The sequence below is a fragment of the Hyperolius riggenbachi genome, chromosome 2 (genome assembly GCF_040937935.1).
Source record: "Hyperolius riggenbachi isolate aHypRig1 chromosome 2, aHypRig1.pri, whole genome shotgun sequence".
Classification (NCBI taxonomy): domain Eukaryota; kingdom Metazoa; phylum Chordata; class Amphibia; order Anura; family Hyperoliidae; genus Hyperolius; species Hyperolius riggenbachi.
Genome location: NC_090647.1, coordinates 5,035,256 through 5,062,226, shown reverse-complemented (window position 1 = coordinate 5,062,226; position 26,971 = coordinate 5,035,256). Strand labels below are relative to the sequence as shown.

The following is a 26,971-nucleotide window of genomic DNA, read 5'->3' as shown; positions in this document are numbered from 1 at the left end:
TACACATACGTCAGTAGGCTGCAGGCTGGCTCTGAGCTCTGTACACGTACGTCAGTAGGCTGCAGGCTAGCTCTGAGATCTGTACACATACGTCAGTAGGCTGCAGGCTAGCTCTGAGTTTTGTATACATGGGTCAGTAGGCTGCAGGCTGGCTCTGAGTTCTGTACACATACGTCAAAAGGCTGCAGGCTAGCTTTGAGCTCTGTACACATACGTCAGTAGGCTGCAGACTAGCTCTGAGTTCTGTACACATACGTCAGTAGGCTGCAGGCTAGCTCTGTACACATACGTCAGTAGGCTCCAGGCTAGCTCTGAGATCTGTACACATGTCAGTAGGCTGCAGGCTAGCTCTGAGCTCTGTACACATACGTCAGTAGGCTGCAGGCTAGCTCTGAGCTCTGTACACATACGTCAGTAGGCTGCAGGCTAGCTCTGAGATCTGTACACATACATCAGTAGGGTGCAGGCTAGCTCTGAGTTCTGTACACACACGTCAGTAGGCTGCAGGCTAGCTCTGAGCTCTGTACACATACGTCAGTAGGCTGCAGGCTAGCTCTGAGATCTGTACACATGCGTCAGTAGGCTGCAGGCTAGCTCTGAGATCTGTACACATGCGTCAGTAGGCTGCAGGCTAGCTCTGAGATCTGTACACATACGTCAGTAGGCTGCAGGCTAGCTCTGAGATCTGTACACATGCGTCAGTAGGCTGCAGGCTAGCTCTGAGATCTGTACACATACGTCAGTAGGCTGCAGGCTAGCTCTGAGTTCTGTACACAAACGTCAGTAGGCTGCAGGCTAGCTCTGAGTTTTGTATACATACGTCAGTAGGCTGCAGGCTGGCTCTGAGTTCTGTACACATACGTCAGTAGGCTGCAGGCTAGCTCTGAGATCTGTACACATACGTCAGTAGGCTGCAGGCTGGCTCTGAGATCTGTACACATACGTCAGAAGGCTGCAGGCTAGCTCTGAGATCTGTACACACGCGTCAGTAGGCTGCAGGCTAGCTCTGAGCTCTGTACACGTACGTCAGTAGGCTACAGGCTAGCTCTGAGCTCTGTACACATACGTCAGTAGGCTGCAGGCTAGCTCTGAGTTCTGTACACATACGTCAGTAGGCTGCAGGCTGGCTCTGAGCTCTGTACACGTACGTCAGTAGGCTGCAGGCTAGCTCTGAGATCTGTACACATACGTCAGTAGGCTGCAGGCTAGCTCTGAGTTTTGTATACATGGGTCAGTAGGCTGCAGGCTGGCTCTGAGTTCTGTACACATACGTCAAAAGGCTGCAGGCTAGCTTTGAGCTCTGTACACATACGTCAGTAGGCTGCAGACTAGCTCTGAGTTCTGTACACATACGTCAGTAGGCTGCAGGCTAGCTCTGTACACATACGTCAGTAGGCTCCAGGCTAGCTCTGAGATCTGTACACATGTCAGTAGGCTGCAGGCTAGCTCTGAGCTCTGTACACATACGTCAGTAGGCTGCAGGCTAGCTCTGAGCTCTGTACACATACGTCAGTAGGCTGCAGGCTAGCTCTGAGATCTGTACACATACATCAGTAGGGTGCAGGCTAGCTCTGAGTTCTGTACACACACGTCAGTAGGCTGCAGGCTAGCTCTGAGCTCTGTACACATACGTCAGTAGGCTGCAGGCTAGCTCTGAGATCTGTACACATGCGTCAGTAGGCTGCAGGCTAGCTCTGAGATCTGTACACATGCGTCAGTAGGCTGCAGGCTAGCTCTGAGATCTGTACACATACGTCAGTAGGCTGCAGGCTAGCTCTGAGATCTGTACACATGCGTCAGTAGGCTGCAGGCTAGCTCTGAGATCTGTACACATACGTCAGTAGGCTGCAGGCTAGCTCTGAGTTCTGTACACAAACGTCAGTAGGCTGCAGGCTAGCTCTGAGTTTTGTATACATGGGTCAGTAGGCTGCAGGCTGGCTCTGAGTTCTGTACACATACGTCAGTAGGCTGCAGGCTAGCTCTGAGATCTGTACACATACGTCAGTAGGCTGCAGGCTGGCTCTGAGATCTGTACACATACGTCAGAAGGCTGCAGGCTAGCTCTGAGATCTGTACACACGCGTCAGTAGGCTGCAGGCTAGCTCTGAGCTCTGTACACGTACGTCAGTAGGCTACAGGCTAGCTCTGAGCTCTGTACACATACGTCAGTAGGCTGCAGGCTAGCTCTGAGTTCTGTACACATACGTCAGTAGGCTGCAGGCTAGCTCTGAGATCTGTACACATACGTCAGTAAGCTGCAGGCTGGCTCTGAGCTCTGTACACATACGTCAGTAGGCTGCAGGCTAGCTCTGAGATCTGTACACACGCGTCAGTAGGCTGCAGGCTAGCTCTGAGATCTCTACACATACGTCAGTAGGCTGCAGGCTAGCTCTGAGCTCTGTACACATACGTCAGTAGGCTGCAAGCTAGCTCTGAGATCTGTACACACGCGTCAGTAGGCTGCAGGCTAGCACTGAGATCTGTACACATACGTCAGTAGGCTGCAGGCTAGCTCTGAGCTCTGTACACATACGTCAGTAGGCTGCAGGCTAGCTCTGAGATCTGTACACATACGTCAGTAGGCTGCAGGCTAGCTCTGAGTTCTGTACACACATGTCAGTAGGCTGCAGGCTAGCTCTGAGCTCTGTACACATGTCAATAGGCTGCAGGCTAGCTCTGAGATCTGTACACATACGTCAGTAGCCTGCAGGCTAGCTCTGAGATCTGTACACATGCGTCAGTAGGCTGCAGGCTAGCTCTGAGATCTGTACACATACGTCAGTAGGCTGCAGGCTAGCTCTGAGTTCTGTACACATACGTCAGTAGGCTGCAGGCTGGCTCTGAGCTCTGTACACGTACGTCAGTAGGCTGCAGGCTAGCTCTGAGATCTGTACACATACGTCAGTAGGCTGCAGGCTAGCTCTGAGTTTTGTATACATGGGTCAGTAGGCTGCAGGCTGGCTCTGAGTTCTGTACACATACGTCAAAAGGCTGCAGGCTAGCTTTGAGCTCTGTACACATACGTCAGTAGGCTGCAGACTAGCTCTGAGTTCTGTACACATACGTCAGTAGGCTGCAGGCTAGCTCTGTACACATACGTCAGTAGGCTCCAGGCTAGCTCTGAGATCTGTACACATGTCAGTAGGCTGCAGGCTAGCTCTGAGCTCTGTACACATACGTCAGTAGGCTGCAGGCTAGCTCTGAGCTCTGTACACATACGTCAGTAGGCTGCAGGCTAGCTCTGAGATCTGTACACATACATCAGTAGGGTGCAGGCTAGCTCTGAGTTCTGTACACACACGTCAGTAGGCTGCAGGCTAGCTCTGAGCTCTGTACACATACGTCAGTAGGCTGCAGGCTAGCTCTGAGATCTGTACACATGCGTCAGTAGGCTGCAGGCTAGCTCTGAGATCTGTACACATGCGTCAGTAGGCTGCAGGCTAGCTCTGAGATCTGTACACATACGTCAGTAGGCTGCAGGCTAGCTCTGAGATCTGTACACATGCGTCAGTAGGCTGCAGGCTAGCTCTGAGATCTGTACACATACGTCAGTAGGCTGCAGGCTAGCTCTGAGTTCTGTACACAAACGTCAGTAGGCTGCAGGCTAGCTCTGAGTTTTGTATACATGGGTCAGTAGGCTGCAGGCTGGCTCTGAGTTCTGTACACATACGTCAGTAGGCTGCAGGCTAGCTCTGAGCTCTGTACACATACGTCAGTAGGCTGCAGACTAGCTCTGAGTTCTGTACACATACGTCAGTAGGCTGCAGACTAGCTCTGAGCTCTGTACACATACGTCAGTAAACTGCAAGCTAGCTCTGAGATCTGTACACATTCGTCAATAGGCTGCAGGCTAGCTCTGAGCTCTGTACACACGCTTCAGTAGGCTGCAGGCTAGCTCTGAGATCTGTACACATGCGTCAGTAGGCTGCAGGCTAGCTCTGAGCTCTGTACACACGCTTCAGTAGCCTTCAGGCTAGCTCTGAGCTCTGTACACACACGTCAGTAGGCTGCAGGCTAGCTCTGAGTTCTGTAAACATACGTCAGTAGGCTGCAGGCTGGCTCTGAGATCTGTACACACGCGTCAGTAGGCTGCAGGCTAGCTCTGAGCTCTGTACACGTACGTCAGTAGGCTGCAGGCTAGCTCTGAGATCTGTACACATACGTCAGTAGGCTGCAGGCTAGCTCTGAGATCTGTACACATACGTCAGTAGGCTGCAGGCTAGCTCTGAGCTCTGTACACGTACATCAGTAGGCTGCAGGCTAGCTCTGAGATCTGTAAACATACGTCAGTAGGCTGCAGGCTAGCTCTGAGATCTGTACACATACGTCAGTAGGCTGCAGGCTAGCTCTGAGCTCTGTACACGTACATCAGTAGGCTGCAGGCTTGCTCTGAGCTCTGTACACATACGTCAGTAGGCTGCAGGCTAGCTCTGAGTTCTGAAAAGGTGGGGTGAAAGGCTGCGCGTCCCTAAACACATGCTGCAATTGAATGGTTAATCGCACAGGCATACACTGCCTCTGCTAGACTGAAAAATGCATGCCCTGCATCCAAGACAAGTGCTAACATTTATTAAACTAGGAGGAACTTTAGCTTCCAACATAGTTTGCATGCAAAGTATATTATACTAGACACTTGCGCCACGGTGAGGCAAACCTCCGGGCAAGTGACCTAACCTAAATTTAAAACCTTGGGAGCAGCTAAGCAAAAAAAAATGTGTAACTTACATTTGGTTGAACAGCGAGGAGAACGCCAGCGCATACCACTAAGGCTGCATCTGAAATGACCACCAGCTCAGTGTGTAGCACCTAAATAGATTTTCTGCACACTTCGCATTCAATTCAGATGCAAATCATATGCAAATCTGCTACTACTTATTATGCAAACAGAAAACTCAGGAGGAGGGGCTGGGAGCAGCTAACCTGACAGTTACATAGTTACAAAGTTAAGAAAAGGTGGGGGGAAAGGCTGCGCGTCCCTAAACACATGCTGCAATTAAATGGTTAATCGCACAGGCATACACCGCCTCTGCTAGACTGAAAAATGCATGCCCTGCATCCAAGACAAGTGCTAACATTTATTAAACTAGGAGGAACTTTAGCTTCCAACATAGTTTGCATGCAAAGTATATTATACTAGACACTTGCGCCACGGTGAGGCAGACCTCCGGGCAAGTGACCTAACCTAAATTTAAAACCTCGGGAGCAGCTAAGCAAAAAAAGCCCCTCCTCCTGAGTTTCCTGTTTTGCATAATAAGTAGTAGCAGATTTGCATATGATTTGCATCTGAATTGAATGCGAAGTGTGCAGAAAATCTATTTAGGTGCTGCACACTGAGCTGGTAGTCATTTCAGATGCAGTCTTAGTGGTATGCGCTGGCGTTCTCCTCGCTGTTCAACCAAATGTAAGTTACACATTTTTTTTGCTTAGCTGCTCCCAAGGTTTTAAATTTAGGTTAGGTCACTTGCCCGGAGGTTTGCCTCACCGTGGCGCAAGTGTCTAATATTATACACTTTGCATGCAAACTATGTTGGAAGCTAAAGTTCCTCTCCTAGTTTAATAAATGTTAGCACTTGTCTTGGATGCAGGGCATGCATTTTTCAGTCTAGCAGAGGCAGTGTATGCCTGTGCGATAAACCATTCAATTGCAGCATGTGTTTAGGGACGCGCAGCCTTTCCCCCCACCTTTTCTTAACTTTGTAACTATGTAATTGTCAGGTTAGCTGCTCCCAGCCCCTCCTCCTGAGTTTCCTGTTTGCATGATAAGTAGTAGCAGATTTGCATATGATTTGCATCTGAATTGAATGTGAAGTGTGCAGAAAATCTATTTAGGCGCTGCACACTGAGCTGGTGGTCATTTCGGATGCAGCCTTAGTGGTATGCGCTGGCGTTCTCCTCGTAGCTCTGAGTTCTGTACACACACGTCAGTAGGCTGCAGGCTGGCACTGAGTTCTGTATACATACGTCAGTAGGCTGCAGGCTAGCTCTGAGCTCTGTACACATGCCAGTAGGCTGCAGGCTGGCTCTGAGTTCTGTACACATACGTCAGTAGGCTGCAGGCTAGCTCTGAGCTCTGTACACATGCGTCAGTAGGCTGCAGGCTAGCTCTGAGATCTGTACACATGCATCAGTAGGCTGCAGGCTAGCTCTGAGCTCTGTACACACGCGTCAGTAGGCTGCAAGTTAGCTCTGAGTTCTGTACACGTACGTCAGTAGGCTGCAGGCTAGCTCTGAGCTCTGTACACATACGTCAGTAATCTGCAGGCTGGCTCTGAGATCTGTACACACGCATCAGTAGGCTGCAGGCTAGCTCTGAGCTCTGTACACACGCGTCAGTAGGCTGCAGGCTGGCTCTGAGCTCTGTACACGTACGTCAGTAGGCTGCAGGCTAGCTCTGAGATCTGTACACATACGTCAGTAGGCTGCAGGCTAGCTCTGAGTTTTGTATACATGAGTCAGTAGGCTGCAGGCTAGCTCTGAGCTCTATACACACGCGTCAGTAGGCTGCAGGCTAGCTCTGAGATCTGTACACGTACGTCAGAAGGCTGCAGGCTAGCTCTGAGCTCTGTACACATACGTCAGTAGGCTGCAAGCTAGCTCTGAGATCTGTACACATGCATCAGTAGGCTGCAGGCTAGCTCTGAGTTCTGTACACGTACCTCAGTAGGCTGCAGGCTAGCTCTGAGTTCTGTACACACACGTCAGTAGGCTGCAAGCTAGCTCTGAGATCTGTACACGTACGTCAGTAGGCTGCAGGCTAGCTCTGAGTTCTGTGCACATACGTCAGTAGGCTGCAGGCTGGCTCTGAGATCTGTACACATACGTCAGTAGGCTGCAGGCTAGTTCTGAGATCTGTACACTTACGTCAGTAGGCTGCAGGCTAGCTCTGAGTTCTGTGCACATACGTCAGTAGGCTGCAGGCTAGCTCTGAGTTCTGTACACACACGTCAGTAGGCTGCAGGCTAGCTCTGAGATCTGTACACACACGTCAGTAGGCTGCAAGCTAGCTCTGAGTTCTGTACACATACATCAGTAGGCTGCAGGCTAGCTCTGAGATTTGTACACTTACGTCAGTAGGCTGCAGGCAGTGTGTAAGGTGTGTCAGGGGCCAGTGACCTCACGTGGCTGCAGTCAGTGTGTAAGGCGTGTCAGGGGCCAGTGACCACACGTGGCTGCAGTCAGTGTGTAAAGCGTGTCAGGGGCCAGTGACCTCACGTGGCTGCAGTCAGTGTGTAAGGCGTGTCAGGGGCCAGTGACCACACGTGGCTGCAGTCAGTGTGTAAGGCGTGTCAGGGGCCAGTGATTACACGTGGCTGCAGTCAGTGTGTAAGGCGTGTCAGGGGCCAGTGACCTCACATAGGCTGCAGTCAGTGTGTAAGGCGTGTCAGGGGCCAGTGACTTCACTTGGCTGCAGTCAGAGTGTAAGGCGTGTCAGGGGCCAGTGACCTTACGTGGCTGCAGTCAGTGTGTAAGGCGTGTCAGGGGCCAGTGACCTCACGTGGCTGCAGTCAGTGTGTAAGGAGTGTCAGGGGCCAGTGACCACACGTGGCTGCAGTCAGTGTGTAAGGCGTGTCAGGGGCCAGTGACCACACGTGGCTGCAGTCAGTGTGTAAGGAGTGCCAGGGGCCAGTGACCACAAGTGGCTGCTGTCAGTGTGTATGGAATGTCAGGGGCCAGTGACCTCACGTGGCTGAAGTCAGTGTGTAAGGCGTGTCAGGGGCCAGTGACCTTACGTGGCTGCAGTCAGTGTGTAAGGAGTGTCAGGGGCCAGTGACCACAAGTGGCTGCAGTCAGTGTGTAAGGTGTGTCAGGGGCCAGTGACCTCACGTGGCTGCAGTCAGTGTGTAAGGCGTGTCAGGGGCCAGTGACCTCACGTGGCTGCAGTGTGTAAGGAGTGTCAGGGGCCAGTGACCTCACGTGGCTGCAGTGTGTAAGGAGTGTCAGGGGCCAGTGACCTCACGTGGCTGCAGTCAATGTGTAAGGTGTGTCAGGGGCCAGTGACCTCACGTGGCTGCAGTCAGTGTGTAAGGCGTGTCAGGGGCCAGTGACCACACGTGGCTGCAGTCAGTGTGTAAGGAGTGCCAGGGGCCAGTGACCACAAGTGGCTGCTGTCAGTGTGTAAGGCATGTCAGGGGCCAGTGACCTCACGTGGCTGAAGTCAGTGTGTAAGGCGTGTCAGGGGCCAGTGACCTTACGTGGCTGCAGTCAGTGTGTAAGGAGTGTCAGGGGCCAGTGACCACAAGTGGCTGCAGTCAGTGTGTAAGGTGTGTCAGGGGCCAGTGACCTCACGTGGCTGCAGTCAGTGTGTAAGGCGTGTCAGGGGCCAGTGACCTCACGTGGCTGCAGTGTGTAAGGAGTGTCAGGGGCCAGTGACCTCACGTGGCTGCAGTGTGTAAGGCGTGTCAGGGGCCAGTGACCTCACGTGGCTGCAGTCAGTGTGTAAGGAGTGCCAGGGGCCAGTGACCTCACGTGGCTGCAGTCAGTGTGTAAGGAGTGTCAGGGGCCAGTGACCTCACGTGGCTGCAGTCAGTGTGTAAGGAGTGTCAGGGGCCAGTGACCACACGTGGCTGCAGTCAGTGTGTAAGGCGTGTCAGGGGCCAGTGACCTTACGTGGCTGCAGTGTGTAAGGAGTGTCAGGGGCCAGTGACCTCACGTGGCTGCAGTGTGTAAGGCGTGTCAGGGGCCAGTGACCTCACGTGGCTGCAGTCAGTGTGTAAGGAGTGCCAGGGGCCAGTGACCTCACGTGGCTGCAGTCAGTGTGTAAGGAGTGTCAGGGGCCAGTGACCTCACGTGGCTGCAGTCAGTGTGTAAGGCGTGTCAGGGGCCAGTGACCTCACGTGGCTGCAGTGTGTAAGGAGTGTCAGGGGCCAGTGACCTCACGTGGCTGCAGTGTGTAAGGCGTGTCAGGGGCCAGTGACCTCACGTGGCTGCAGTCAGTGTGTAAGGAGTGCCAGGGGCCAGTGACCTCACGTGGCTGCAGTCAGTGTGTAAGGAGTGTCAGGGGCCAGTGACCTCACGTGGCTGCAGTCAGTGTGTAAGGAGTGTCAGGGGCCAGTGACCACACGTGGCTGCAGTCAGTGTGTAAGGCGTGTCAGGGGCCAGTGACCTCACGTGGCTGCAGTGTGTAAGGAGTGTCAGGGGCCAGTGACCTCACGTGGCTGCAGTGTGTAAGGAGTGTCAGGGGCCAGTGACCTCACGTGGCTGCAGTCAGTGTGTAAGGCGTGTCAGGGGCCAGTGACCTCACGTGGCTGCAGTCAGTGTGTAAGGAGTGCCAGGGGCCAGTGACCTCACGTGGCTGCAGTCAGTGTGTAAGGAGTGTCAGGGGCCAGTGACCACACGTGGCTGCAGTCAGTGTGTAAGGAGTGTCAGGGGCCAGTGACCACACGTGGCTGCAGTCAGTGTGTAAGGCGTGTCAGGGGCCAGTGACCTCACGTGGCTGCAGTGTGTAAGGAGTGTCAGGGGCCAGTGACCTCACGTGGCTGCAGTGTGTAAGGAGTGTCAGGGGCCAGTGACCTCACGTGGCTGCAGTCAGTGTGTAAGGCGTGTCAGGGGCCAGTGACCTTACGTGGCTGCAGTCAGTGTGTAAGGTGTGTCAGGGGCCAGTGACCACACGTGGCTGCAGTGTGTAAGGAGTGTCAGGGGCCAGTGACCACACGTGGCTGCAGTCAATGTGTAAGGCGTGTCAGGGGCCAGTGACCTTACGTGGCTGCAGTCAGTGTGTAAGGTGTGTCAGGGGCCAGTGACCTCACGTGGCTGCAGTGTGTAAGGAGTGTCAGGGGCCAGTGACCACACGTGGCTGCAGTCAGTGTGTAAGGCGTGTCAGGGGCCAGTGACCACACGTGGCTGCAGTCAGTGTGTAAGGCGTGTCAGGGGCCAGTGACCTCACGTGGCTGCAGTCAGTGTGTAAGGCGTGTCAGGGGCCAATGACCACAAGTGGCTGCAGTCAGTGTGTAAGGCGTGTCAGGGGCCAGTGACCACAAGTGGCTGCAGTCAGTGTGTAAGGCATGTCAGGGGCCAGTGACCTCACGTGGCTGCAGTCAGTGTGTAAGGCATGTCAGGGGCCAGTGACCACAAGTGGCTGCAGTCAGTGTGTAAGGCGTGTCAGGGGCCAGTGACCACACGTGGCTGCAGTCAGTGTGTAAGGCGTGTCAGGGGCCAGTGACCTCACGTGGCTGCAGTCAGTGTGTAAGGAGTGTCAGGGGCCAGTGACCTCACGTGGCTGCAGTCAGTGTGTAAGGCGTGTCAGGGGCCAGTGACCACACGTGGCTGCAGTCAGTGTGTAAGGAGTGTCAGGGGCCAGTGACCACACGTGGCTGCAGTCAGTGTGTAAGGCGTGTCAGGGGCCAGTGACCTCACGTGGCTGCAGTCAGTGTGTAAGGAGTGTCAGGGGCCAGTGACCACACGTGGCTGCAGTCAGTGTGTAAGGCGTGTCAGGGGCCAGTGACCTCACGTGGCTGCAGTCAGTGTGTAAGGAGTGTCAGGGGCCAGTGACCTCACGTGGCTGCAGTCAGTGTGTAAGGCGTGTCAGGGGCCAGTGACCTCACGTGGCTGCAGTCAGTGTGTAAGGAGTGTCAGGGGCCAGTGACCACACGTGGCTGCAGTCAGTGTGTAAGGCGTGTCAGGGGCCAGTGACCTCACGTGGCTGCAGTCAGTGTGTAAGGAGTGTCAGGGGCCAGTGACCACACGTGGCTGCAGTCAGTGTGTAAGGAGTGTCAGGGGCCAGTGACCACACGTGGCTGCAGTCAGTGTGTAAGGGGAGGACTTACCTTGGAAGGGAATGTCCACCAATCGCGAATGGTCGAGGAAGAGGCCGTCCCCCAGGGGGCGAGTGCTCCGCCTCTCTGCCATGATCTGTAATAAGAGGCCAATCAATGCGGGAGCAAGGAGAAACGATACAGGTGTATGGGGGGACTCCGAACTGGACAGATCCTTCACTCTAAACTAATCTCTGACCTCCTCAACAACCTTATAAAAGCACTGTGATGCCAGGTACACACCATACAATTTTCTGGCAGATCTACCTGCGAGATCGATTATTTCCAACATGTCCGACCTGAATTTTGATTTATCGATTTTCCAATCGCTTTTTGATCTTTGAAAATTGATTTAAAAAAAAACGAAAAAAAAACGATTTAAAAAATTGAAAAATCAATCAAAATTCAGATTGGACATGTTGGAAATAATCGATCTGGCAGATAAATCTGCCAGAAAATTAGCATAACCTCCGGAAAAAAAAAAAGTTTTATTTATCCAGGGATTTTATCTGATTGCCATCTGGAGTCAGGAGGAAATGTTTCGATGGACGAACTCGATGGACGTGTGTCTTTTTTCAATCCAAATAACTATGTAACTTAGCTGGGGCTTCTACACCCCCCACGGACGCCCTGTGCCCACGCCGGGACACAACGATCCTCCGGTTCCCCGCTGGGGCTTCTACACCCCCCACGGACGCCCTGTGCCCACGCCGGGACACAACGATCCTCCGGTTCCCCGCTGGGGCTTCTACACCCCCCACGGACGCCCTGTGCCCACGCCGGGACACAACGATCCTCCGGTTCCCCGCCACGGCTCACTTCCGCATTTTGCGACTGTACTGTCGCAAGCCACTGTGCCTGCAAGGCCCTCGCTCCCACTGACGTCGCCGGGAGTAAGCCGCGGCAGGGAACCAGAGGATCACACAGTAACGGCGTGGGCACAGGGCGGCTGAGGGGACGGAGGATCGCACGGTAATGGCGAGGGCACAGGGCGTCTGCGGGGGGTGGGGGGAGGATTGTATGGTAACGGCGGAGACACAGGGCATCTGCAGAGGCGGAGGATCGTACAGTAACGGCGCGGGCACAGGGCGTCTGCAGGGGTGGAGGATCCTACGGTAATGGCGAGGGCACGGGGTCTGCGGGGGGCAGAGGAACGTATGCTAACGGCGCGGGCAAAGGGCGTCTGCAGAGGACGGAGGATCGTAAGGTAACAGCGCGGGCACAGGGCGTCTGCGGGGCGGAGGATCGTACAGTAACGGTGCAGGCACAGGTCGTCTGCAGGGGGCGGTGGATCGTACGGTAACAGACGTGGGCACAGGGCATCTGCGGGGGGTAGAGGATCATACAGTAACGGCGTGGGCACAGGGCGTCTGCGAGGTCAGAGGATCATACAGTAACGGCGTGGGCACAGGGCGTCTGCGAGGCGGAGGATCGTACGGTAACAGCATGGGCACAGGCCATCTGCGGGGGCGAAGGATCGTACGGTAACGGCGTGGGCACAGGGCGTCTGCGGGGGGGCGGAGGGTCGTACGGTAACGGCGCGGGCACAGGGCGTCTGCGAGGAGGAGGATCATACGGTAATGGCGCGGGCACAGGACGTCTGCGGGGGGCGGACGATCGTACGGTAATGTCGCGGGCACAGGGCGTCTGCGGGGGCGGACGATCGTATGGTAATGGCGTGGGAACAGGGCGTCTGCAGGGGCGGACAATAGTATGGTAATGACGTCTGCGGGGGCGGAGGATCGTACGGTAACGGCGCGGGCACAGGGCGTCTACGGGGGGCGGAGAATCGTACGGTAATGGTGCGGGTACGGGGCGTCTGCGTGGCGGACGATTGTACGTAACGGCGCGGGCACAGGGCGTCTACGGGGGCGGACGATCGTACGGTAATGTCGCGGGTGTCAGGAACCGGCCCGCAGCACACCTGCGTCTATGGTTCCGACTGCGGGTTTGACCAGATCAAGCGGGGGACAGCCTTATTCAAGCTACAAACAAGGCTGGAACCCCTCAAACACTTCCCACTGCCACCACTAGGGTTGCTAGACACGTCAACTCAGCTGTCGAGTGCTCAACACGCAATCTGCGTTTTCGTATTCGGGTCAGCTTTGCGCTTAGGCCGAATACGGGAACGCCACGCACCCACACACACAGTACAGTTGTACAGTAACACAGCACAATCAGGCACTGACTTGTAATGCAAGTTACACTGTCGTGCAGCAAAACCACTAACAGTCGTTCCGAACGATACTGTTAGCCACTCCCACTCTGCTGTCGAGCGCAGAAGTGCCCCATACACACAATGCAATTACAATTTCATATGGTAGTGTTGCTCAAGCATACAATTAGGCATGGACTTATACACAGCTACACTGTGGTCTCCTCTAGGCAATGAGCGTTAGTTTAGTACAGCAGAAGTCAAGCTGATTAACTAATAATTTAATATTCCAGGAAAAAAGTAGAACAATGCAGAACAGAATGTATACAAAAGATTACAAAAAACAAAATAAAAAGTTACAAAATTAAGAGTTTACAAAGATACACACAAGCGATTTGCTTACCAAAATAACAGGGATCAAGATAGACGAATCTTGGACTTGGGTTCTGTGGACGGACACTGTTCTGATTGGATCAGGAGCCAACTTAGCTTAGACCGGGAGTCCGGCTCCAGCTACCGTCAGGAGTAGACTGATTTTAGGTATCTGCCCCCTGCTTTTTATAATGGAATATTTGCCTTGAGGCTGTAAGCCTGTTTGGACAGGGGGGACTAGATTTAAAGGGACTCCGAGCTCAAGTAAAAAAAGAAAGTTGTACTCACCCGGGGCTTTTTCCAGCCCAGTGCTGGTCGGGAGGTCCCACGACGGCGTCCTGGCTCCTCTCCTAGTCCCCGCTCCGGAATGGCTGACCGGCCGCAGCCCGGGCGACACTCTGCTGAGTGTCGGGCTGTTCCTTCCGCGTATGACGCGGCTGACGTCACAAGCCGGCCGCCTCGCGTCATCACGGCGGCCGGCGTGGCAGTATGGCACATGCGCGCTTTAATCGCGCATGCGCAGTACTTTCACGCCGGCCGCCGTGATGACGCGAGGCGGCGGCGTGTGACGTCAGCCGCGTCATATGCGGAAGGAACAGCCCGACACTCAGCCTGGGCTGCGGCCCGGTCAGCCATTCCGGAGCGGGGACTAGGAGAGGAGCCAGGACGCCGTCGTGGGACCTCCCGACCAGCACTGGGCTGGAAAAAGCCCCGGGTGAGTACAACTTTCTTTTTTTACTTGAGCTCGGAGTCCCTTTAATTACATCCTCAGCCATAATTTGATTCCCAGAGATCTAACATCCACATGTGAAAAGTGTATTATAGCACACACACAACAAAAGACTTCCCTAACATCCAATTTCCCCAGGTTAAAGTGTATTTTAGCACATACATGAAAAGACTTCCCTAGTCCAAGTTACAGGTGACAAACACACTGTTGACAGTATTGGCCTGAATAGCCATCTCCTAATTAGAGGCTAGGTAGACAGTCCCTAATTGCAGAGATTTTCCATCTCCCAGTTAGGAGCAGACAATGGCCATTGAATGCAGGGTCAATTTACATGAGATAACGAACTCCAGGCAGCTGCCAGCCTCCCAATCCAAATGATACAGTAGTACACAGCAGACATAAAAATGGGAAAATGAAAATATATTACTGTATTATCCTTAACAGCATCAGCACCCCAATATATCACCACAGCGGGCACAGGGCGTCTGCGGGGGGCGGAGGATCACACGGTAACGGCGCGGGCACAGGGCGTCTGCGGGGGCGGATGATCGTATGGTAATGGCGTGGGCACAGGGCGTCTGCGGGGGCGGACAATCGTATGGTAATGGCGTGGGCACAGGGCGTCTGCGGGGGTGGACAATCGTATGGTAATGGCGTCTGTGGGGGCGGAGGATCGTACGGTAACGGCGTGGGCACAGGGCGTCTGCGGGGGGCGGAGGATCGTACGGTAATGGTGCGGGTACAGGGCATCTGCGGGGGTCGGAGGATCGTACGGTAATGGTGCGGGTACAGGGCGTCTGCGGGGCGGACGATCGTACGGTAACGGCGCAGGCACAGGGCGTCTGCCGGGGGCGGACGATCGTACGGTAATGCCGCGGGCACAGGGCGTCTGCCGGGGGCGGACGATCATACGGTAATGGCGCAGGCACAGGGCGTCTGCGGGAACCTGTTAGAAGCTCCAGGTAAGTTGAGCACTTTTCCCCGGGGGTTACAGTACTTCTTTCAAAGAAGCAATAAACAGAAAGGAGGCACTCGAATGGCTCAGTAATCTCAGCAGCTGCACGACATGCCTGATGAAGGGGTATCCCCGAAACATATTGTGTAACTGCTGAGATTTAATAAACATAGTGTGTGGTGGATTGGTGACCCGCAGGAGGGGGGAGCACCAGCTGCCTGAGGAAGGGGAGGGCTGCAGGACACTCACAACTGTACAAGGAAACCCAAGGTGGCACACATACCCGGGCTGGCAGGTTTCTTTTCTTTTAAACAATACCAGTTACCTGGCAGCCCTGAGGTTTCTAGTCAGTAGTGCTTAGTCACAACCCTGAACAGGCATGCAGCTTATCCCCTCACACTATGGCTAAAAGTATTAGAGGTAGAGGATCAGCAGGACAGCCAGGCAATGTGTATTGTTTATAAGGGAAATAAATATGGCAGCCTCCGTGTCCCTCTGGCTTCAGGTTCTCGGGTGTGATTATAGTTCAGAGGTCTCCTCCCACATACATATTGCAGTCTCCTCCCACATACATATTACAGTCTCCACCCACATGCATATTACACAGACTCCTCCCACATACATATTACAGTCTCCACCCACATGCATATTGCACAGTCCCCTCCCACATACATATTACAGTCTCCACCCACATGCATATTACACAGTCCCCTCCCACATGCATATTACACAGACTCCTCCCACATACATATTACAGTCTCCACCCACATGCATGTTACACAGTCTCCTCCCACATGCATATTACACAGTCCCCTCCCACATACATATTACAGTCCCCTCCCGTATACATGTTACACAGTCCCCTCCCGTATACATGTTACACAGTCCCCTCCCACATACATGTTACACAGTCCCCTCCCACATACATGTTACACAGTCCCCTCCCACATACATGTTACACAGTCCCCTCCCACATACATGTTACACAGTCCCCTCCCACATACATATTACACGGTATAACATTGCATCATGTGACACGTGATCACATGACAGCTGTCACTTACCCGGGAGCAGACGGCGTGCAGACCGGTGGCGATGGCCTTAGCAGGGACATCACATCGGAACACGTGACATTTCAGCAGCTGCGTCACTTTGTCCCTGGCTACGTAAGCAAAGTCCCTAGAGAGAGGGTGACGTGTGTGAGATGACAGAGGGACGGTGGCTCATACAATCATACCACAAACATCCAGATATCTGTACCATACCTCTCTCTGCAATCCGGCAGCACAACATGGAGGGGAAGAGAACGTTACTCACAGATCAGACCACTACATGTCCCAGCAACCCCACAGAGAGAGACAGCACTAACCACTACATGTCCCAGCATCCCCACAGAGAGAGACAGCACTAACCACTACATGTCCCAGCATCACCACAGAGAGACAGCACTAACCACTACATGTCCCAGCATCCCCACAGAGAGAGACAGCTGTCACCCCACACTGCCGTCACAGATCAGTGTACAGCACTAACCACTACATGTCCCAGCAACCCCACAGAGAGAGACAGCTGTCACCCCACACTGCCGTCACAGATCAGTGTACAGCACTAACCACTACATGTCCCAGCAACCCCACAGAGAGAGACAGCTGTCACCCCACACTGCCGTCACAGATCAGACCACTACATGTCCCAGCATCCCCACAGAGAGAGACAGCACTAACCACTACATGTCCCAGCATCACCACAGAGAGACAGCACTAACCACTACATGTCCCAGCAACCCCACAGAGAGAGACAGCTGTTACCCCACACTGCCGTCACAGATCAGTGTACAGCACTAACCACTACATGTCCCAGCATCCCCACAGAGAGAGACAGCACTAACCACTACATGTCCCAGCAACCCCACAGAGAGAGACAGCACTAACCACTACATGTCCCAGCATCACCACAGAGAGAGACAGCACTAACCACTACATGTCCCAGCATCCCCACAGAGAGAGACAGCACTAACCACTACATGTCCCAGCATCCCCACAGAGAGAGACAGCACTAACCACTACATGTCCCAGCATCCCCACAGAGAGAGACAGCACTAACCACTACATGTCCCAGCATCCCCACAGAGAGAGACAGCACTAACCACTACATGTCCCAGCATCCCCACAGAGAGAGACAGCACTAACCACTACATGTCCCAGCATCCCCACAGAGAGACAGCACTAACCACTACATGTCCCAGCATCCCCACAGAGAGAGACAGCACTAACCACTACATGTCCCAGCATCCCCACAGAGAGACAGCACTAACCACTACATGTCCCAGCATCCCCACAGAGAGAGACAGCACTAACCACTACATGTCCCAGCATCCCCACAGAGAGACAGCACTAACCACTACATGTCCCAGCAACCCCACAGAGAGACAGCACTAACCACTACATGTCCCAGCATCCCCACAGAGAGACAGCACTAACCACTACATGTCCCAGCATCACCACAGAGAGACAGCACTAACCACTACATGTCCCAGCATCACCACAGAGAGAGGCAGCACTAACCACTACATGTCCCAGCATCACCACAGAGAGACAGCACTAACCACTACATGTCCCAGCATCCCCACAGAGAGAGACAGCACTAACCACTACATGTCCCAGCATCACCACAGAGAGACAGCACTAACCACTACATGTCCCAGCATCCCCACAGAGAGACAGCACTAACCACTACATGTCCCAGCATCCCCACAGAGAGAGACAGCACTAACCACTACATGTCCCAGCATCCCCACAGAGAGAGACAGCACTAACCACTACATGTCCCAGCATCCCCACAGAGAGAGACAGCACTAACCACTACATGTCCCAGCATCACCACGGAGAGACAGCACTAACCACTACATGTCCCAGCATCCCCACAGAGAGACAGCACTAACCACTACATGTCCCAGCATCCCCACAGAGAGAGACAGCACTAACCACTACATGTCCCAGCATCCCCACAGAGAGACAGCACTAACCACTACATGTCCCAGCATCCCCACAGAGAGACAGCACTAACCACTACATGTCCCAGCATCCCCACAGAGAGACAGCACTAACCACTACATGTCCCAGCATCACCACAGAGAGACAGCACTAACCACTACATGTCCCAGCATCCCCACAGAGAGAGACAGCACTAACCACTACATGTCCCAGCATCCCCACAGAGAGAGACAGCACTAACCACTACATGTCCCAGCAACCCCACAGAGAGACAGCACTAACCACTACATGTCCCAGCATCCCCACAGAGAGACAGCACTAACCACTACATGTCCCAGCATCCCCACAGAGAGAGACAGCACTAACCACTACATGTCCCAGCATCACCACAGAGAGACAGCACTAACCACTACATGTCCCAGCATCCCCACAGAGAGAGACAGCACTAACCACTACATGTCCCAGCATCCCCACAGAGAGACAGCACTAACCACTACATGTCCCAGCAACCCCACAGAGAGACAGCACTAACCACTACATGTCCCAGCAACCCCACAGAGAGAGACAGCACTAACCACTACATGTCCCAGCATCCCCACAGAGAGACAGCACTAACCACTACATGTCCCAGCATCACCACAGAGAGACAGCACTAACCACTACATGTCCCAGCATCCCCACAGAGAGAGACAGCACTAACCACTACATGTCCCAGCATCCCCACAGAGAGAGACAGCACTAACCACTACATGTCCCAGCATCCCCACAGAGAGAGACAGCACTAACCACTACATGTCCCAGCATCCCCACAGAGAGAGACAGCACTAACCACTACATGTCCCAGCAACCCCACAGAGAGAGACAGCACTAACCACTACATGTCCCAGCATCCCCACAGAGAGAGACAGCTGTCACCCCACACTGCCGTCACAGATCAGTGTACAGCACTAACCACTACATGTCCCAGCAACCCCACAGAGAGAGACAGCTGTCACCCCACACTGCCGTCACAGATCAGACCACTACATGTCCCAGCATCCCCACAGAGAGACAGCACTAACCACTACATGTCCCAGCATCACCACAGAGAGAAACAGCACTAACCACTACATGTCCCAGCAACCCCACAGAGAGACAGCACTAACCACTACATGTCCCAGCATCACCACAGAGAGACAGCACTAACCACTACATGTCCCAGCATCCCCACAGAGAGACAGCACTAACCACTACATGTCCCAGCATCCCCACAGAGAGAGACAGCTGTCACACTCCGTACATCCTGAATATACAGCTATGCTTACAAGTCTGCACACCCCGGCCAGATTTATTGACTTATTTATTCTATTTATAAAGTGCCGACATATTACGCAGCGCTGTACTTTCTTCCCCATTTCTCACAGGATATGAATGAGAGCAGAATCTGTTCTGTCACTCCTGGCTAGGGGGGTGGCTGAAGCCATTTATTGTCACACAATTGTGATTATTATATCATGATCAGAACACAAACAACTCAAATGACTGATCAATAGTTTACATACCAAGTTCTTAAAGAGGTTCTCGGGGGGCTTCTATCAGCCCCCTGTAGCAGTAACATCCCACGCCGTCCTCCTCAGACCACCCGTTTCCCGCCGCCGGGCAATTATTCATCTAACAAGACAAATAACGTGCGCTCGGGAGCTTACTGCGCAGGTACGACGTGTTCTTGTAGTGCGCCTGCGCAGCAAGCTTCCGATGACACGCGCAGGAGCGAGCAGGCCGCACAGCCGCAGTTGCATGAGATGTCGTGTTAGACCGTGGCCGGGGAACAGCGGATTGTTGGAGGACGGCGCGGGACAGTACTGTTACAGGGGGGCGGTAGAAGCTCCAGGTAACGGTTTTTATTTTCAACACCCCCCCACAGAACCCCCTTTGAAGGATACCAGAGCCCAAATGAATGAGAAACGGGGGGACCCGGCAGGTATGGGGAGTTGTCCCGATGCTCACTGCTCCGCCCCGTACCCCATTCTGCCCCCTCCTGTACCTGGAATTGCCCCGTGGGCCCCGTCTTCCGGTCATCCTGGTCGGGAAGCATTGCGTCTTTTCTGGCTGGGCTGAACACACCACTGCACGCAGCCGGTAGCGATCTGCGCATAGCGTTATCGTGATGTCACACACATGCACAGAGTGCTCCCTGCCGTGGCTGCGTGCAGTGGTGCGCGTTCAGCCCGGCCAGAAAAGACGCAATGCTTCCCGACGAGGACGACCAGAAGACGGGGCCCCCGGGGCAATTCCAGGTACAGGAGGGGGCCTCATCTTCATTTGGGCTCCTATAATATCGTGTATTGCCCCCTCACCATCAATGCCAGCTTGGAGTCCTCTGTGGTAGTTGTGGGTGAGGCTCTTTATCTTCTCAGGCGGTAAAGCGGCCCATTCCTCCTGGTTAAAAACCTCCAGCTCCTGTAAATTCTCCGGCTGTCTTGCATGATCTGCAGGTTTCCGGTCTCCCCAGAGTGGCTCAATGATGCTGAGGTCAGGAGACTGAGATGGCCACTACAGAACCTTCACTTTATGTTGCTGTAGCCAAAGACAGGTCCACTTGGCCCTGTGTTTGGAATCAGTGTCATGTTGGAATGTAGATCCCATGCTCCGATTCCTGGCTGATGAGTGCACATTTTCCTCCAGTATTTTTTGACAACTTACTGCATTCTTATTGCCCTCAATTCTGACCAAATGTCCTGTGCCTTTGTAGCTCACACATCCCCAAAACCTCAGCGATCCACCATCATGTTTCACAGTAGGCATGGTGTACCTATCATAGGCCTTGTTGATGCCTCTCCAAATGTAGCATCGATGGTTGTGGCCAAAAAGTTCAGTTTAAAGCTAATGGGAACCGTTTTTTTTTTTTAAAGTCAGATACTCACCTAAGGTGAGGGGGGCTCTGGGTCCCATAGAGCATTCCTCTCCCGGTGCCCGCTGCTGTCCTGGCTCCCCCGTAGTGGTATTCGACCGTTTTGGTCAAATACCGCTGTCTCCTGGCCGAAAGGAGGCTTCAGAAATGCTTCGGGAGCCCGAGTGCTCCCGAAGACAGGCCGCTCTACGCTGCGCACGTGCGCGTGCCCTATATGACGCGCGTTCGCGTGTGCGCCGCCTGTCTTCGGGAGGTCTCGGCTCCCGAAGACTCCCGAAGTCCCCTCAGCGGGGGATACGAACGGAGGAGCCAGCGCAGCACCGAGGGCACCGGGAGAGGAGAGGGATGGCTCATTAGGACCAAGCCTTCCCTCTCCTTAGGTGAGTATCTGACTTTTTTTTTCTTTAATTCGGGGTTACATTAGCTTTAAGCCTCATCATTCCAAATGACTTTCTGCCAGCAGATTTAACCCCCTTGCCGTTCTAATAATATCGGTAAGGGGGCGGTATTTTTTTAATTCATGTCGCTAGCCTAGCGCTAGCTACATGATAGCCGCTGACAAGCGGCATTCACCTACCTATCACGATCGCCGCTGGCGATCTTTGCAAGCAGGAAATCCTGCAGGGCTTCCCCCGTCGCCATGGCGGGATGACGTCAGTCATGGACGTCAGAGGGAATCCCGATCCATCCCTCAGCGCTGCCTGGCACTGATTGGCCAGGCTGCGCAAGGGGTCTGGAGGGGGGGGGGGCACGCGGGTAGCGGCGAATCGGCGGCGAGCGAGAAATGCACGCAGCTAGCAAAGTGCTAGCTGCGTGCAATAAAAAAAAATTTGAAGATCAGCCCAGCTGGGCCTGAGAAATCCTCCTACGCAGGCCTGAGAAATCCTCCTACGCAGGCCTGAGAAATCCTCCTACGCAGGCCTGAGAAATCCTCCTGCGCAGGCCTGAGAAATCCTCCTGCGCAGGCCTGAAAAATCCTCCTGCGCAGGCCTGAGAAATCCTCCTGCGCAGGCCTGAGAAATTCTCCTGCGCAGGCCTGAGAAATCCTCCTGCGCAGGCCTGAGAAATCCTCCTACGCAGGCCTGAGAAATCCTCCTGCGCAGGCCTGAGAAATCCTCCTGCGCAGGCCTGAGAAATCCTCCTGCGCAGGCCTGAGAAATCCTCCTGCGCAGGCCTGAAAAATCCTCCTACGCAGGCTGAGAAATCCTCCTACGCAGGCCTGAGAAATCCTCCTGCGCAGGCCTGAGAAATCCTCCTGCGCAGGCCTGAGAAATCCTCCTACGCAGGCCTGAGAAATCCTCCTGCGCAGGCCTGAGAAATCCTCCTACGCAGGCCTGAGAAATCCTCCTACGCAGGCCTGAGAAATCCTCCTGCGCAGGCCTGAGAAATCCTCCTACGCAGGCCTGAGAAATCCTCCTACGCAGGCCTGAGAAATCCTCCTGCGCAGGCCTGAGAAATCCTCCTGCGCAGGCCTGAGAAATCCTCCTACGCAGGCCTGAGAAATCCTCCTACGCAGGCCTGAGAAATCCTCCTACGCAGGCCTGAGAAATCCTCCTACGCAGGCCTGGGAAATCCTCCTGCGCAGGCCTGAGAAATCCTCCTACGCAGGCCTGAGAAATCCTCCTGCGCAGGCCTGAGAAATCCTCCTACGCAGGCCTGAGAAATCCTCCTACGCAGGCCTGAGAAATCCTCCTACGCAGGTTTCGGGATAACTGGCAAGGAGGTTAAGGCTTGTCTCTGGACTGTTTGGTACATTGTAAATGGGATACTTTGTGGCATTTGCATATTAGTGTCTTTCTTTTGGCAACTCCACCATGCAGCCATCTTTCTTCCAGTGCCTCCCTATTGTGCACCTTAAAACGTACACACCTCATTATTTTCAGAGAGTCCTGTATTTCACCTGGAGTTATTTGTGTGGGTTTCCTTGCATCCCAAACTATATTTCTGGCAGTTGTGGCAGAAATGTCACTTGGTCCACCTGACCGTGGTTTGATTTCAACACATCCCATAATTTTCCATGCGTTAATTCGAAGGAAAAACGCCGCTACACTGACTGTAGAGTAAAAGTCCGATTTGTATTGCAGCGACTGTGGAGAAACAGCATTAGAGCTCACGCGTATCGGAGCAAAGGTATATCCTTAGTCATAGCCTTAGCGAGGAGCTATGCTTTTCCTCTGATACGCGTGAGCTCTAACGCTGTTTGTCTACAGATGCTGCAATAATAATCAGACTTTTACTCTACAGTCGGTGTAGCGGGTTCTTCCTTCGAATTCATGTATGGCCTGCTGGTTTCCTGTTCCCGATTGCCTGTGTGTCTGAGGTGGTTGCAGCTACCTGCTTTTGTTTAATTTACCATACTTTTCCACTTCTAGTTCTTACCTAGAGTTAGAACACTGCTGATTGGCATTCTCAATTGCTTGGATATTTTGCCTTTCCTGTTTTATAGAGTTCAACTACCTTTTCCCGCGGATTCTTTGACATTTCTTATGCTTTCCCATGACTTAGCATCCAAAACACCAGTGCAGCACTGAATGAAGGATGCAAGGGTCTGTCAGGAGTCCAGAAACTTCCCGACCTTTTATACACACCCACTTAACAGATGACAGGGGAAAATGGTTACCTTTACAGAGTAACTGTCAAATATAGAATCAAAAATCAATTCTTTATTTTTTATCTGGTAAACAAGTAATAGGGATGCTAACCAGGCAATACAAAAGTTAAAATCACTATTACTTTTCTTCTTTATAAATGATGATTCCCCTGTTTACCTGACTCTTATTTGGTACACAGAAAAGTTGGTACACAAAAAGGAAGTTGCAGGGAATGCTGGGTTGTTCTTTTTTGCTTCTCTACTTCCCCTCAGACTTAACTAATGCAGTCTGATTGGCTAAAGCCTCTTTCCCTACTGTTTTCCCCTCCCACACCTCTGTTACTCTCTGATTGGCCAATATTTCTCATGCTGAGACAATGCACTTTCTATAGTGCAAGGCGGGCAATACATACACAATCGGGCAGAGGAGAGTAAGGGAGGAAATGACATCAGGATTGGCTTAAAAATAGCCACAGTTAAAAATCTAAACTCTAAGAAGGATTTTCTCTTTTTTTACTGTAGAAAAATCACTGAAATCAAAACGTGGACAGTGCAATACATATGTTATGTAAGTACAGCAAGTATTTATCTACTTATATATGTGTTTTTTTTCTGAGATTGTATGGCTGACAGCTCCTCTTTAATAGCCTTAAGGGGCCCATACACCTAACGATTTTCCCGCCGAAATACAGCCGTTTCGATCACAGTGATCGACATGGCCGTGAAATCGCCGCGCACACCGCTAGAGAAGGATGGATTCCCGTCCGAAATCCATTGTTCCCGTTGACTCCCGTTGATCCATCCAGTTGCGGAAGATTTTTCTCAGGTCGGGAGTGCGTCGATAGCGGCGTTCGAATGCCCGACGACCGACGCAATACAGCGGAGATACATTACCTGCTCTGCCGGCGCGAGTCCACGCTGTCACCGATGTCATCTCCGCCTGGTCCCGGCATCTTCTCCGCATCAGCTTCCGCATCCCGGCATCACTTCCTGTGTCACTGCAGTGACAGCGGAAGTACAAATAGAGGGCGCTCTATTATACGCTGATGCTAGCCGGGAGCCGATGCGGAGAAGATGCCGGGACCAGGCAGAGAAGACAGCGGGGACTAGGGGACTCGCGCCAGCGGAGCAGGTAATGTATGCCGGGGGGGCGGCAGTTCCACAGATTGTGATCGGTTCACAATCTGTTTGCAGTAAAGGCGGCCATACGATCCCTCTCTGATCAGATTCGATCAGAGAGGGATCTATCTTTTGGTCGAATCTGATGGCAAATCGACCAGTGTATGGCTACCTTTAGACCCGTTTGTGTCAGGCTGTGTGGATGTTATCAGGCCAATCACCAGGGGATGTAAACGCCTGATTACAGTCATTTAGGTAGTTTGTTTAGTGATCAGGATTTAACAAGAGTAATCACAATTGTGTGACAATAAATGGCTAACCATGAGTGACAGAAACGTTTGTGTTGTCGTAGGATATGCGGTATCCTGTATGATATCCTATGACAAATGGTTCCGAAATCAGAAATCCTGCAGGAGGGGGGGGGGGGGGGGTAGACTTCTGAGCACAGCTGTACATGGTACACATCAGCCCTACCAGACACACTACTGACCCAGCTCTGCTTCCTCCTCCACCATCTCATCTATATACAGGTTCCTATAGTCATTACTGTAGGCAGGCACTCACCGTCCATCATCTCGCCCCACCCCCCACACTCGGATGCTGACGATTGGCTGAGAGTAATGCAGTGTCTGTTCCGTGGGGTTGTACAGCTTCAGAGAGTCGTCATCCAGAACAAGCAGCATGTCCTTAGCCTGAGAAGAGGACAAACACATGAGGAAGGCCACACCCCCATACCCTGATGACAAGGGGGGGGGGTGGAGGCCACACCCCCATACCCTGATGACAAGGGGGGGTGGAGGCCACACCCCTCTACCCGGTCGACAAGGGGGGATGGAGGCCACACCCCTCTACCCGGTCGACAAGGGGGGATGGAGGCCACACCCCTCTACCCTGATGACAAGGGAGGGGGAGGGTTGAGTGAGATAAAGCGGAATGAAACCCAGCATTTCTACTTTGCTTACTTACAGCGTATTATATACAACCAGCATTTTTTTTTTTACTAGAACTGCATTCAAAGGGTTAACACAGGTTTTAGAAGCTTCCCTTCCAGCAGAGCTGGCAGCTTCCGAAACTTTACATAATGTTATCTTGTGTTTAATAGAGATGGCCTGAACCGCTCGCCGGGCGAATCTCTATGTGCCCTGTACTACTTCTTGGTCGCTATGACCCGGAGTAGTACGCCTGCGCTGGCCCGGCGGTGCGCGTCCTAGATCGCACTCCTGTCGCCGGGCACTCTGTGTGCATGAGTGTGACGTCACACACATGCGTAGAAAGTGCCCGGCAACAGGAGCGCGATCTAGGACGCGCACCGCCGGGTTAGTGCAGGCGTACTACTCCGGGTCATAGCGACCAAGAAGTAGTACAGGGCACATAGAGACAGAGATGTTCGCCGGCGAACGGTTCAGGAACCGTTCGCGACATCTCTGGCGCTCTATTTGAACTTCCTGGTCACGGAGTGACACAGGAAGCGCCGGGATGGAGCCGGAACAGAGCCGTGCAGCGCGGAGAAGATGCCCGGGAGCCAGCATCAGGTAATGTATACAAGCTAATGTAAATAACACACAAACACAGGGGAGTGTTCATAGAGGGGTGTGCATAGCAGATCACACTGAAGAGTTGGCAGCCTTCCAGACACAGGATGACAAGTCCGACAGGGGAAAGATAAGCTGATTTATTACAGAGATGGTGATAGTATAAAGTGCTGTAGTAAGCCAGAGCACATTATAATAGGTTTAGGAACCTGTAGGATGGTAGAAAACACAATGACATTTTTGTTACAGAGTCCCTTTAAGGGAGTTGAGCTTCAGGAGCAACTCTCACAGTGATAAGTGTGAGAAGTGTGATAAGTGTGGCAAATGTAGGTGTGGCTGTCATAAATGTCACAGATGTAGGTGTGGTCTGTGAAGTGTGGCTGTAACAGTTATAGGTGTGGCTGTCACAGTTATAGGTGTGGCTGTCACAGTTGAAGGTGTGGCTGTCACAGATGTAGGTGTGGCTGTCACAGTTGTAGGTGTGGCTGTCACAGTTGTAGGTGTGGCTGTCACAGATGTAGGTGTGGCTGTCACAGATGTAGGTGTGGCGGTCAGTGGCTGGATGGTGTAATGGTTAAGGGCTCTGCCTCTGACACAGGAAACCAGGGTTCGAATCTCGGCTCTGCCTGTTCAGTAAGCCAGCACCTATTCAGTAGGAGACCTTAGGCAAGTCTCCCTAACACTGCTACTGCCTATAGAGCGTGCCCTAGTGGCTGCAACTCTGGCGCTTTGAGTCCGCCAGGAGAAAAGTGTGATATAAATGTTATTTGTCTTGTCTCTTGTTACAGATATAGGTGTGGCTGTCACAGTTATAGGTGTGGCTGTCACAGTTATAGGTGTGGCTGTCACAGTTGTAGGTGTGGCTGTCACAGTTATAGGTGTGG

The 26,971-nt window shown here is 53.1% G+C and overlaps 1 protein-coding gene across 1 annotated transcript in view; it reads right to left on the bottom strand.

The window, feature by feature from the left end:
- Positions 1-26,971, bottom strand: part of APBB1 (amyloid beta precursor protein binding family B member 1) — a 99,582-nt gene that overhangs the window by 15,841 nt on the left and 56,770 nt on the right. The window contains exons 8-10 of the mRNA XM_068263992.1: positions 25,120-25,247; positions 16,028-16,142; positions 10,764-10,848 (exon numbers count right to left, since the gene is read on the bottom strand). Coding sequence (XP_068120093.1) covers positions 10,764-10,848; positions 16,028-16,142; positions 25,120-25,247 — 328 coding nt within the window. The remainder of the gene's footprint in view (positions 1-10,763; positions 10,849-16,027; positions 16,143-25,119; positions 25,248-26,971) is intronic.